Below are 13,873 nucleotides of genomic sequence, written 5' to 3' on the forward strand. Positions count from 1 at the left end.
TCAGACATAAGGAAGTGGATGGCTGCAAACGTTCTACTTTTAAACTCGGACAAAACAGAGATGCTTGTTCTAGGTCCCAAGAAACAAAGAGATCTTCTGTTGAATCTGACAATTAATCTTAATGGTTGTACAGTCGTCTCAAATAAAACTGTGAAGGACTTCGGCGTTACTCTGGACCCTGATCTCTCTTTTGAAGAACATATCAAGACCATTTCAAGGACAGCTTTTTTCCATCTACGTAACATTGCAAAAATCAGAAACTTTCTGTCCAAAGATGAAGAAAAATTAATCCATGCTTTTGTCACTTCTAGGTTAGACTACTGCAATGCTCTACTTTCCGGCTACCCGGATAAAGCACTAAATAAACTTCAGTTAGTGCTAAATACGGCTGCTAGAATCCTGACTAGAACCAAAATATTTGATCATATTACTCCAGTGCTAGCCTCCCTACACTAGCTTCCTGTCAAAGCAAGGGCTGATTTCAAGGTTTTACTGCTAACCTACAAAGCATTACATGGGCTTGCTCCTACCTATCTCTCTGATTTGGTCCTGCCGTACATACCTACACGTACGCTACGGTCACAAGACGCAGGCCTCCTAATTGTCCCTAGAATTTCTAAGCAAACAGCTGGAGGCAGGGCTTTCTCCTATAGAGCTCCATTTTTATGGAACGGTCTGCCTACCCATGTCAGAGACGCAAACTCAGTCTCAACCTTTAAGTCTTTACTGAAGACTCATCTCTTCAGTGGGTCATATGATTGAGTGTAGTCTGGCCCAGGAGTGGGAAGGTGAACGGAAAGGCTCTGGAGCAACGAACCACCCTTGCTGTCTCTGCATGGCCGGTTCCCCTTTTTCCACTGGGATTCTCTGCCTCTAACCCTATTACAGGGGCTGAGTCACTGGCTTACTGGGGCTCTCTCATACTGCCCCTGGGAGGGGTGCGTCACCTGAGTGGGTTGAGTCACTGATGTGATCATCCTGTCTGGGTTGGTACCCCCCCCCCCTTGGGTTGTGCCGTGGCGGAGATCTTTGTGGGCTATACTCAGCCTTGTCTCAGGATGGTAAGTTGGTGGTTGAAGATATCCCTCTAGTGGTGTGGGGGCTGTGCTTTGGCAAAGTAGGTGGGGTTATAGCCTTCCTGTTTGGCCCTGTCCGGGGGTGTCCTCGGATGAGGCCACAGTGTCTCCTGACCCCTCCTGTCTCAGCCTCCACTATTTATGCTGCAGTAGTTTATGTGTCAGGGGGCTAGGGCCAGTTTGTTATATCTGGAGTACTTCTCCTGTCCTATTCGGTGTCCTGTGTGAATTTAAGTGTGCTCTCTCTAATTCTCTCTTTCTCTCTCTCGGAGGATCTGAGCCCTAGGACCATGCCTCAGGACTACCTGATATGATGACTCCTTGCTGTCCCCAGTCCACCTGGCCGTGCTGCTGCTCCAGTTTCAACTGTTTTGCCTTATTATTATTGGACCATGCTGGTCATTTATGAACATTTGAACATCTTGGCCATGTTCTGTTATAATCTCCACCCGGCACAGCCAGAAGAGGACTGGCCACCCCACATAGCCTGGTTCCTCTCTAGGTTTCTTCCTAGGTTTTGGCCTTTCTAGGGAGTTTTTCCTAGCCACTGTGCTTCTACACCTGCATTGCTTGCTGTTTGGGGTTTTAGGCTGGGTTTCTGTACAGCACTTTGAGATATCAGCTGATGTACGAAGGGCTATATAAATAAATTTGATTTGGTCTCATGCTACCACTAGAGTGAAAGCACTGCCAGCATTCAAAAGTGACCAAAACATCAGCCAGGAAGCATAGGAACTGAGAAGTGGTTTGTGGTCACCACCTGCAGAACCACTCCTTTATTGGGGGTGTCTTGCTAATTGCCTATAATTTACACCTGTTGTCTATTCCATTTGCACAACAGCATGTGAAATTTATTGTCAATCAGTGTTGCTTCCTAAGTGGACAGTTTGATTTCACAGAAGTGTGATTGACTTGGAGTTACATTGTGTTGTTTAAGTGTTCCCTTGATTTTTTTGAGCAGTGTATATATATACACACATTTTTGTAATAATGACAATTGCAACAATACTGAATGAACTACTAATACTGAATTATTTTTACGTAATATAATTCATATGGGCTTTTGGATGGGTGTTCTTAAGGTGATTCCACAGGTTGGTGTTTTTTTGATTTAGCCGTTGCTGACCCATGCTTACATCTTTATCACAAATAAGACACCTTGCTTTCCCTGGTGCCAATTCCATGTAATAGTCCCACACTGGTGCTCTGCTTTTCTCTGCCATCTGTAAAACACACACAGCTCTGAAGTGACAACAATACTGAAGTCTGCTTAGGAGACAAATACTCTCAACTGTTTGAATAAAAATAGAGCTTAAGTTACCTGTGATGAATGTTGAAAACAAAAACTGTAATTACTATATGCAGGAAATCCTATTTTAATAATGGACATGGTAAGAATTGACTACCAAAGTGCGAGTCATAATTCCCATGACACCTTCTAGCAAGATCTGAAAAGCGGTTCCTTCATTCATTTATTCCATAGGATATTTTTAGATGAACTTAAAATAAGGTCTGTGTTTCGTGTAGGCTTACACCAGCTGGCCAATTGTATAACTGTGTAGATATCCATAGGAAGGTGACTCTGATCAATATTGGCTAAATATAAGCGAAGATCATTTTTTTGTAGAGTGGATTTATGAAAATATGTTGACAAACGTTACCTTATCCTAGTGAGATTTACACGGGTATCAAAACGCAGAGGCGGTTTAAGCACGAAACACAGACCTTATCTGAAGTAGATCAAGACCTTTTCTATGGAAGACATGAACGGTAAAATAACGAAGGAACCCCTTTCAAGTTCAGCCGCAAGTTATTACAGGAATTATAACGCGTAAACTATTTCTCTATAAACCATATACCTTTGACTATTACGAGCCTGCTGCTGCCTACCACCCCTCAGTCAGACTGCTCTATCAAATATCAAATCATAGACTTCACTGTAATAAACACACAGAAATACGAGCCTTGGGTCAAATCCGGAAACTATCACCTCGAAAACAAAACGTTTATTCCGTTCCGTATTGTATCTAACGGGTGGCATCCATGAGTCTAAATATTCTTGTTACATTGCACAACCTTCAATGTTGTGTCATAATTACGTAAAATTCTGGCAAATTAGTTCGCAAAGAGCCAGGCGGCCCAAACTGTTGCATATACCCTGACTCTGCGTGCAATGAACGCAAGAGAAGTGACACAATTTCACCTGGTTAATATTGCCTGCTAACTTGGATTTCTTTTAGCTAAATATGCAGGTTTAAAAATATATACTTGTGTATTGATTTTAAGAAAGGCAGTGATGTTTATGGTTAAGTACACATTGGAGCAACGACAGTCGTTGATTGATTGTGTTTTATAAGATAAGTTTCATGCTAGCTAGCAACTTACCTTGGCTTACTGCATTCGCGTAACAGGCAGGCTCCTCGTGAGGCAGGTGGTTAGAGCATTGGTCTAGTTAACTGTAAGGTTGCAAGATTGAATCCCCCGAGCTGACAAGGTAAAAATCTGTTGTTCTGCCTCATTCCTAGGCCGTCATTGAAAATAAGAATGTGTTCTTCACTGACTTGCCTAGTTAAATAAAGATTAAAATAAAGGTGTAAAAAAAAAAAATAATAATATTAAAATCGGCGCCCAAAGATACAGACATCCGATTGTTATGAAAACTTGAAATCGGCCCTAATTAATCGGCCATTCCGATTAAACGGTCGACCTCTACTACAGACCCAGCTCTACTCCCAGCTCCAACTACAGAACCAGCTACAGACCCCAGCTACAGGCCCCAGCTCCAGACCTCAGCTCCAGACCTCAGCTCCAGCCCCAGCTACAGACCTCAGCTCCAGTCCTCAGCTCCAGCCCCAGCTACAGACATCAGCTACAGACCTCAGCTACAGGCCCCAGCTACAGACCTCACCTCCAGCCCCAGCTACAGACCTCAGCTCCAGCCCCAGCTACAGACCTCAGCTACAGACCTCAGCTACAGCCCCAGCTACAGACATCAGCTACAGACCTCAGCTACAGGCCCCAGCTACAGACCTCACCTCCAGCCCTAGCTACAGACCTCAGCTCCAGACCTCAGCTACAGCCCCAGCTCCAGACCTCAGCTCCAGACCTCAGACCTCACAGGCCCCAGCTACAGACCTCACCTCCAGCCCTAGCTACAGACCTCAGCTCCAGACCTCAGCTCCAGCCCCAGCTCCAGACCTCAGCTCCAGACCTCAGCTCCAGACCTCAGCTACAGGCCCCAGCTACAGACCCCAGCTACAGACCTCAGCTCCAGCCCCAGACCTCAGCTCCAGCCCCAGCTACAGACCTCAGCTCCAGCCCCAGCTACAGGCCCCAGCTACAGACCTCAGCTCCAGCCCCAGCTACAGACCTCAGCTCCAGCCCCAGCTCCAGACCCCAGCTACAGACCTCAGCTCCAGTCCCAGCTACAGACCTCAGCTACAGACCTCAACTACAGACCTCAACTACAGACCTCAGCTCCAGCTACAGACCTCAGCTACAGACCTCAGCTCCAGCCCCAGCTCCAGCCCCAGCTACGACGAGGGACAGAGTTGACTACAGCTCAGCAGTAAAACTCATCCAACCGTCCGTTCCGTTCCAGTCCTCTGGGCTGGAGTCACAGGAATTTCCCTTGGTTCATGCCAGGGCCTTGTGCTTCAACAACTCAGTCGGCAGGAGCAGGAATCCCAACCATCCCCTTATGTCAACTCTCAGCCTGTGTCCCACGTGGTACCCTATTAGGGTGCACTACTTTTGACCAGGGCCCATAGGGCTGTTAAAAAGTAGTATGCTATGTAGGGAAAAGGGTGTAATTTGGAACTGACTCCAACAACTGACTAACACGCTTAGTAATGGGAATGTTTCATTATTTCAATGCCACATACAGCAGAGCTATATTAACAGCTACATTTAAGGTTTGGTGGTGATCAGCTGAAACACATTGCAGGAAGGGTAGGCTATTTTTGTCACTGGGATTATTTGGTTTGGGAATAAAATAAATGTTGTTTCACCCCCCCGCAGGGTGTGAGTTTGAAGAAAGTCAATGAGGCGAAAAAGCCGTGAAATGAGATGGTTGGTGACAAGCGCTGGTGATGATTGTGACGCTGCAGAAACATGGTAAATTGGAGAAAGTAGGTTACTGTAGTGTATACTGATCAAGGACCGGTTTAGTTCCCCCTTCAGCATAGTTCACTATGATAAAGTGGCAATAAAGGCTGACTCTGGAACTGACCTCACAGAGGCACTTTTAGTCAATGCAAACAACACGCAAATTGTGGGTAGACAGGAACAGGAAGAGGTTACAGCTACAAACCTCTACAGTGAGGAAATTCATGATCCAGTTTTCTGCAGCAATCACAATGACAAGACAGCCTGGGCCTATCTTGAGACAGAAGTGATGGCTCTTACCTCCTCCCTTCCTTGAAGTGACCACATATCTCCAGGGGTGAAGGTAAGGCGGTATGTTTCAGACAAGACAGCCTGGGCCTATCTTGAGACAGAAGTGATGGCTCTTACCTCCTCCCTTCCTTGAAGTGACCACATATCTCCAGGGGTGAAGTTAAGGTGGTATGTTTCAGACAAGACAGCCTGGGCCTATCTTGAGACAGAAGTGATGGCTCTTACCTCCTCCCTTCCTTGAAGTGACCACATATCTCCAGGGGTGAGGTTAAGGCAGTATGTTTCAGACAAGACAGCCTGGGCCTATCTTGAGACACAAGTGATGGCTCTTACCTCCTCCCTTCCTTGAAGTGACCACATATCTCCAGGGGTGAAGGTAAGGCGGGATGTTTCAGAACAGCATCCCAGCAAAATACATTTCGGGGGTTACGCCGTACCGGTAAAACATGAGCCATTCACAATAATTCAAACAAAATGTCAAAAAAACTGTAGGCTATTAGACAACTTTTGAATATGTCAGAGGCATTGAAAAAATGAGCGAATGGACTTGAAAACTGGTGGTAAAGCCTGCGCTCCAAAATGCGATGTGGTTCGATGAGAACACCAAGGCAGAGACGAATGGCCGACACCGAGGCGCACGCGGACTGCAGTGGACGCATAAAATCTGGCCTCATGACAATTCTGGCCTCATGGCCTGGTACAGGAGCCCTTTGAAGTGATTGTTAGACAATCCGATGAGGGTTGTGTTTATGCCACAGTAAAAGCTAATACATTTTAAAAAGTTAAATAACACATATTTACAACTAGGCCCACAGAGATCCTATTGAATGAATAGGGATTCTATATGGAAAACTATGACAAGCCCATACATTTTTTTAAGGACATAAAGGAGGTCCCGTACAAGGAAGAAATTAATTCTACTTCCACCCCTGCATATTTGACAAGATTGGACAGGTGAAACTCAGGATTCTCTAGCACAGTCTAACGATCTAGGCTGCATTGCGTCAGATCAGTGATTGCCTCATGGAAAGAGAGAAAGAAAGAAAGAAAGAAAGAAAGAATGGGTGTATTTCTCAGAGTTCTGCTTCCCGGTCTGTTTGTCTGCAGTGAAATGGAAGAAGGGGTGATGGACCACGACCTGCTAAAGCATGAAACTGTTCAGATGCAGCACGGTGACATCACTATGCACTGAAATATGAAATAGTCAACAAACCTCCCAAAACAACCGAGACCTTCTCTAGCCTTAGTAATAGTCCGAGACAGGACGTCAAAGTGACAGAGTAAGGACACAGATGGGATATTTTAGAGAACAACTCATCTACACACTTAACCCGAAAAAGCACTTGACAAAAATACTGAAAAGCACACTCAAAGGCTTTAGTTCTAGATGAACAAAGCTATAAAGCTTTTTGAAAAGGATAATTAGAAAGCACAGTACTAAAGCCCAATGTGATGACGCTTTTACCAGTCCTGTCTCATGCACTGGCATCTCGGTATCAGTGTTTCTGCACTACGGTTATGATATGGTTATTATATGGTAATGAAGTTACTATGATTCTTTTTTTTTTAAATATATATTTTAAGGGATTTCCAGGTTTCATTGAACAGATAGCGAGAGAGAATGACCGTGGGGAAAGATAGAGAGAGGTTGTGTCAACGGATTCGAACCTATGCCGATATAGCCAGGGTCAGTGTGCTAGCTTAGCATGTAACAAACCTATGCCGATATAGCCAGGGTCAGTGTGCTAGCTTAGCATGTAACAAACCTATGCCGATATAGCCAGGGTCAGTGTGCTAGCTTAGCATGTAACAAACCTATGCCGATATAGCCAGGGTCAGTGTGCTAGCTTAGCATGTAACAAACCTATGCCGATATAGCCAGGGTCAGTGTGCTAGCTTAGCATGTAACAAACCTATGCCGATATAGCCAGGGTCAGTGTGCTAGCTTAGCATGTAACAAACCTATGCCGATATAACCAGGGTCAGTGTGCTAGCTTAGCATGTAACAAACCTATGCCGATATAGCCAGGGTCAGTGTGCTAGCTTAGCATGTAACAAACCTATGCCGATATAGCCAGGGTCAGTGTGCTAGCTTAGCATGTAACAAACCTATGCCGATATAGCCAGGGTCAGTGTGCTAGCTTAGCATGTAACAAACCTATGCTGATATAGCCAGGGTCAGTGTGCTAGCTTAGCATGTAACAAACCTATGCCGATATAGCCAGGGTCAGTGTGCTAGCTTAGCATGTAACAAACCTATGCCGATATAGCCAGGGTCAGTGTGCTAGCTTAGCATGTAACAAACCTATGCCGATATAGCCAGGGTCAGTGTGCTAGCTTAGCATGTAACATTGCCTCCCTCAACTTGCTTGTGACTGGGCTTGAACCAGGGTCCTCTACCTCCCTCTTTCTTTCTCTCAACTTGTCTCTGGATGTGTATGCAGGAAGCAAAAAACGTCTCAACCAAGGTAAGTAGCACAATGCATAAGCAAAGAGCTACGCCAACACACGTAACCGCCCGCTTGACAACTTGGGAACCGATTGAACTATACAAAAGGTTCCAAATGGATGGCTCCAACGGCGACATTTCTAGCTAGCTGTGGAGGAGGTTACGGTACGTTCCAAACTACTTTAACATCTGTGCCAGAGGTTGCAGCATTACCTCTAGTCCACACTGTGAACCTTCTATCGGCCAATGTTATGTTACTAGGACAGTGTAGTTCTGTACGAGCTGTATATGGCCATTGAGAAGGGGGTAGGGTAGATGTTTAAACACACACACATACCAATGAGCACATCAAGTGTCATATAGCATAAGAAACTGTAGTACAGCAGAGAGAGAGGGAATGAAAATATAGAAAGATAGAGAAAGAAAGATGCAGACAGTGACCTCTAAACTACACACACACACACACACGCACACACACACAAAGAGGGATCTTGAGAATGTGTTCATAATAAGCATGGATCGATGTTAGGTGTGTGCTTTCCTGGCCACTCTTCCTACTGCTCCATTACATGGGATTAATACACACTCCCCTATCTGGATAAACCCTCAAAAAAGAGGATTCTATAACAGCAAAATCGACCTCATCAATTGATAAGGACTGTAAGAATATTGCTAAAACCACCAGCAATATTTGAATCGAAATCAAATGGTGAAGCCTTGCGCTTACGGGATGAAATACATCCAGACAGACAGTTTGTTTTTTTAAACTGTTTTTTCTTCTGTAAGCCATGTCACCTGAATGACCAGTGGTGCATTTGATATGGTACTTCCCCCCTAAATACCACGACCTACTGAGACATACAGAACTAGTAGTAGGCCTACCATGTGCCTGAGGGGGAATGTACATCAAAAATACATTGTTAGAGAATATCAAGAAGACTCTTCAGTAGAATGTGGATGAGCCTATATATATGATTGCTACGTGTCTGGGTTGACCAGGTAAACAAGACAACAACAAGATTGCAGGTTGGCAATGCATTATCATGCTCAGACACCTAAAACAATGCATGCCTCCTATGTCAACCACCTAAAGAGAATTTAAGAGCGTTTTTGGTAGTAAAATCACAAGTAGACACATACAGGGGGCGTCTTTATGCCTTCTGCAAACGGTGCTACTTTGTGTAAACACGGACCAAACAAGAAACCAACAGACAGGCAGAAAAGCAACTATCTCCTCATACTCGAATGCTCCTACCTCGGCACACAGCTTGGCGAAGAGCGGTCCACTTCCCAGGTGGCGTAGAGGTTCATGTGGACCGGGCGATTCGAGGTGATCGTGACCGGTTTGGAGGGCTGCACGTGCGGGGAGGGGGCACCTCCAGTCCGCGGGAGCCCTCCTCGCTCCGACATCACGGAGGTATGTTAGCTAAAAAAGGGTTTCAAACGAACGGGTTTAATAGCCTGTCTTCTTTTCCCTCTGCCTCTTCGTTGCAAAACCTACGGTGTGCGTGAACAGTTTGGCTAGTGAATGCGTAAAAATGTTCGTCCGTGCAATCGAAAGTTAATCCTTCTCCTCTATAGAATAACTATTATTTTGGTTGTACTAGATGGTAACATTACTGTCAATGTCCTGGCTTTCACAGCGAGCGAACCCTCTTTCTTTCTCTCAACTTGTCTCTGGATGTGTATGCAGGAAGCAAACATTTCTCAACCAAGGCAAGTAGCACAATGCATAAGCAAAGAGCTACGCCTCTTGTTAAAGACGTAGCCTACGCGTCGATTCCTTTGCAGGAGAGAGAGAGAGAGAGGGTGAGAGAGAGGGTGAGAGAGAGAGGGAGAGGGGGGGGAGAGAGAGAGGGAGGTGAGAGAGAGAGGGGGTGAGGAGAGGGGGTGAGAGAGAGATATGTCTACCTCACTTGCTTTGGCAATGTTAACACATGCTTCCCATGCCAATAAAGCCCTTGAATTGAATTGAATTGAATTGATATGAGAACATAATAATAACAGTGTAATAAGAAGCCCTCCCTCAACATTCTGCTTTTAAAAGGTTAGAAGTTGGTTCATTAAGAAATTATTAGCACTCAGGTAAATCTATATATAAATAAATTGTATTTTGTTATCAGTCAAAAAAACTAAATTGATTAATCAATCAATGTGAATGTTTGTTTGTGTTTTTTTTTTAACTTATAGGGCACCTCTCTCCAAGCTCATTCATCGATTGCAACCATATGGATAACTTAAAAAATGTTGTCCTCAGAGGTGTGACTAGTGATGAATTCAAGGAATTTCTCCAGTATGACATGCTTAGTGGTATTCTATTTAGTTTTGAGATGTTTTAAAAGTACTCCATTCGAAAACAAATGAGCTGGGAAATTCCACCCCTAAAGGGATTTAATCAGCTCAGCCCAGGTTAGTACTAGCTTCTGACAGTATAGGCCAGCCGTTCATCCCAAATGTCACCCTATTTCCTACATAGTGCCCTACTTTTCGTCAAAGCCCTATGGGCCCTGGTCAAAACTCGTGCACTAGCTTATATAGGTGATAGGGTACCATTTAGGACGTAAACATTTGTGACTCACGGTCTTTCTCCATTATAGGCTCCACATACTATCGCGCCGTCAGTAAAGATGTTAGGATGCAAAACCGGTTAGGCCTACATTAGCTCAACTTCGTTGCGTCACACGACCTTGAGAAATGTTCACTGTGCACATGTTGACTAACTTCTTCCCCCCTTTACAGTACTAGGCTACTTCAGGTAGACTTAGGCCATGCCTATTACTGAGTTATTGAATGTTCATGGTGTCTCTATAATATAGGCTATGTCTATCGCGTCGGCACTAACCATGCGATTTGGGCACGTGCTGCACTTTGATGTAGGCCCTATTGCAAAGGAAGGGTGGCGCCCATTTTAGTCTAAACTGGCTACTGTCTGGTTAGAATATGAATCACTCAGGTGTTGTCATTTGATAATCAGACACACGCGTATCACGATTTGAACCAGCTTGTAGTGGGATTTATTTTCATTAATTTCACTATGCGTAATTGTCATTTGCAATGAGCTTGTTCAGTGGTGTAGTGGAGGGTATAAGCAGGTATATGCCATATATCCAATTATCTTTAAGTGGGCATTGCGTATACTCACATCGGAATCCTCACTGATACGAATCAAAGTAGTGGAGTGGAGGTATACCCCGTATCAATTAATACGGCTGGTGGAACAGATCGGAATGTTTAACTTAAAATGTTGATAAACTATTATTTCTTCATATTTTAGGCGCATCAATGTACCAGCCATGTACACTCGGCAGTAGACCTATGCGTGAATGTCCCAAAATGTCATTTGCGGGAAAACTGTTCTAAAATGAGCACCGCACACGAAATCGGTTTGATGAACAGATAGAAAAATCCGTTAGAAAGAAGCGGGAAATAAAGACACAACAAATATCATCGGTTGCTAATACGATTAGGATAATGCCTTTGGCTGCTAGACAATGAAAGCATGTTGAAAGAAAACTAATAGAACAGGAGAACGCATGTGAGTAAGATACAATCATTGCCTCCACGTCTCAATGGTGGAATTTTGGAGCAAGGTAAGACATGCCTCATAATATGAAGTAAAACGTAATTCAAAAGTGGTCTCCTGGTGTGGTTTAAGCATTGTTATGGACTCTTAGAACATACTATTTTGTTCGTTTTCTGTAAAAAAATAAAAGTGACTTTGAAAATCTGAAACCGGTGAATTTCTGACTCAGTTGATCTGTTTTAATAGTTGGTCTACTATTGGCCTACTGCACAGTACAACTTGGGTTGGCCTGCCTGAAAGATCATTATAGGATTGATCATGTTAGGTCATTCAGAGTGTATGTCACTGTTTCTCATAGAATTTTTCACACAGTGCGCCTTTCCTCCTCCAGGAGGTCCGTTTAAAAACATTGAGGAAAAATGAGATTATACCCATTTCTCCAGGCACCACTACACCGCTCCGCTTGTCATGACGACTTCAGTTTCAAGCTTTAATGTCACGTGCATAAGTACAGTGAAATGCCGTTCTTGCAAGATCTAAACCCAACAATGTAGTAATCAATATCAATGTAACACTAAAAATAACATAAGGTAGAACAAAACTACACAAAATATATACAAATGAGAAATAAGAAGAACATGAGAAAGTAAGAAGCTATATACAGGGTCAGTTCCAATACCATATTTACAATGTGCAGGGATACTGGAGTGATAGAGGGAGATATGTATAGCGGTAAGGCGACTAGGCATCAGGATATATGATAAACAGAGTACCAGCAGTGTAAATTATGAATGTATGTGAGCGTTTGTGTAGAGTCAGTATAAATGTGTGTGTGAGTGTGTGTAGAGACAGTACAGAAAATCTAATAAAATACAAGGGTCAACTCAGACAGTCCATGTAGCCATTATGTTAGCTATTTCGCAGTCTTATGGCTTGGGGATAGAAGCTGTTCAGGAGCCTGTTGGTTTCAGACTTGATGCACTGGTACCGCCTGCCATGCAGAAGCAGATTGCCAATAAGTGGTAAGGAAACAGTGTTAGACTAGATCTAGTCAATGGTGCTGGGCGTGGGCAGGAGCTCACCGGAGTGGAGTACCGGCACAGAAAATGTTCTATTGCTTCAGCGCCTTTTCCTCTTATAGAATATAAGCCCAAAAGTATTGTGGAGCTCCTGCCCCTAAACGTAAATAGTACCACCACCTATTTCAGTCCAAGTCAAGCACTGTATCTATTCAAAGAGAGACTATAAATACAAAAGTATGTGGACAGCCCTTCAAATTAGTGGATTCAGGTTTCCATGGCCGAGCAGCCGCACACAAGCCTAAGATCACCATGCGCAATGCCAAGCGTTGGCTGGGGTGGTGTAAAGTGGAAACATGTTCGCTACCTGCCCGAATGCAGAGATCGCTACCTGCCTGAATGCATTGTGCCAACTGTAAAGTTTGGTGGAGGAGGAATAATGGTCTGGGGCTGTTTTTCATGGTTCAGGCTAGTCTTAGTTCTAGTGAAGGGAAAGCTTAATGCTACAGCATACATTGACATTCTAGATGATTCTGTGCTTCCAACTTTGTGGCAACAGTTTGGGGAAGGCCCTTTCCAGTTTCAGCATGACAATGCCCCTGTGCACAAAGTGAAGTCCATACAGAAATGGTTTGTTGAGATTGGTGTGAAAGAACTTGACTGGCGTGCACAGAGCCCTGACCTCAACCCCATCAAACACATTTGGGATGAATTAGAACCCCGACTGCGAGCCAGGCCTAATCAACCAACATCAGTGCCCGACCTCAATAATGCTTGTGGCTGAATGGAAACAAGTCCCTGCAGCAATGTGCCAACATCTAGAGGAAAGCCTTCCCAGAAGAGTGGAGGCTGTTATAGCAGCAAAGCGGGGACCAACTCCATTTTAATGCTTATGATTTTGAATGAGATGTTTGACGAGTGGGTGTCCACATACTTTTGGTCATGTACTGTATGTGAGTGGGAGACAAGGACATGTTTATTAAACATATAAAATTTCTCCAGAGATGTTCAATCGGCTTCAAGCCCAGGCTCTGGCTGGGCCACTCAAGGACATTTAGAGACTTGTCCCAAAGCAACTCCTGCATTGTCCTGTTGGAAGGTGAACCTTCACCCCAGTCTGAGGTCCTAAGCGCTCTGGAGCAGGTTTTCATCAAGGATCTCTCTGTACTTTGCTCTGTTAATCTTTCCCTCGATCCAGAGTAGTCTCCCAGTCCCTGCTGCTGAAAAACATCCCTACAGCATGTTGCCACCACCACCATGCTTCACCGTATGGATGGTATTGGCCAATTGATAAGCGGTGCCTGGTTTCCTCCAGACATGATGCTTGGCATTCAGGCCAAAGACTTCAATCTTGGTTACATCAGACCAGAGAATCTTGTTTGTCTGAGAGTTCTGTAGGTACCTTTTG

General features: G+C 44.3%; 1 protein-coding gene across 1 annotated transcript in view; it reads right to left on the minus strand.

The window, feature by feature from the left end:
• Positions 1-9,659, minus strand: part of LOC112260978 (phosphofurin acidic cluster sorting protein 1) — a 94,956-nt gene extending 85,297 nt beyond the window's left edge. Inside the window, exon 1 of the mRNA XM_042328206.1 lies at positions 9,179-9,659. Within this exon, the coding sequence (XP_042184140.1) occupies positions 9,179-9,333 (155 nt within the window). The 5' untranslated portion in view covers positions 9,334-9,659. The remainder of the gene's footprint in view (positions 1-9,178) is intronic.
• Between the last annotated feature and the right edge of the window lie 4,214 nt (positions 9,660-13,873).

The sequence above is a fragment of the Oncorhynchus tshawytscha genome, linkage group LG10 (assembly GCF_018296145.1).
Source record: "Oncorhynchus tshawytscha isolate Ot180627B linkage group LG10, Otsh_v2.0, whole genome shotgun sequence".
NCBI classification, from domain to species: Eukaryota; Metazoa; Chordata; class Actinopteri; order Salmoniformes; family Salmonidae; genus Oncorhynchus; species Oncorhynchus tshawytscha.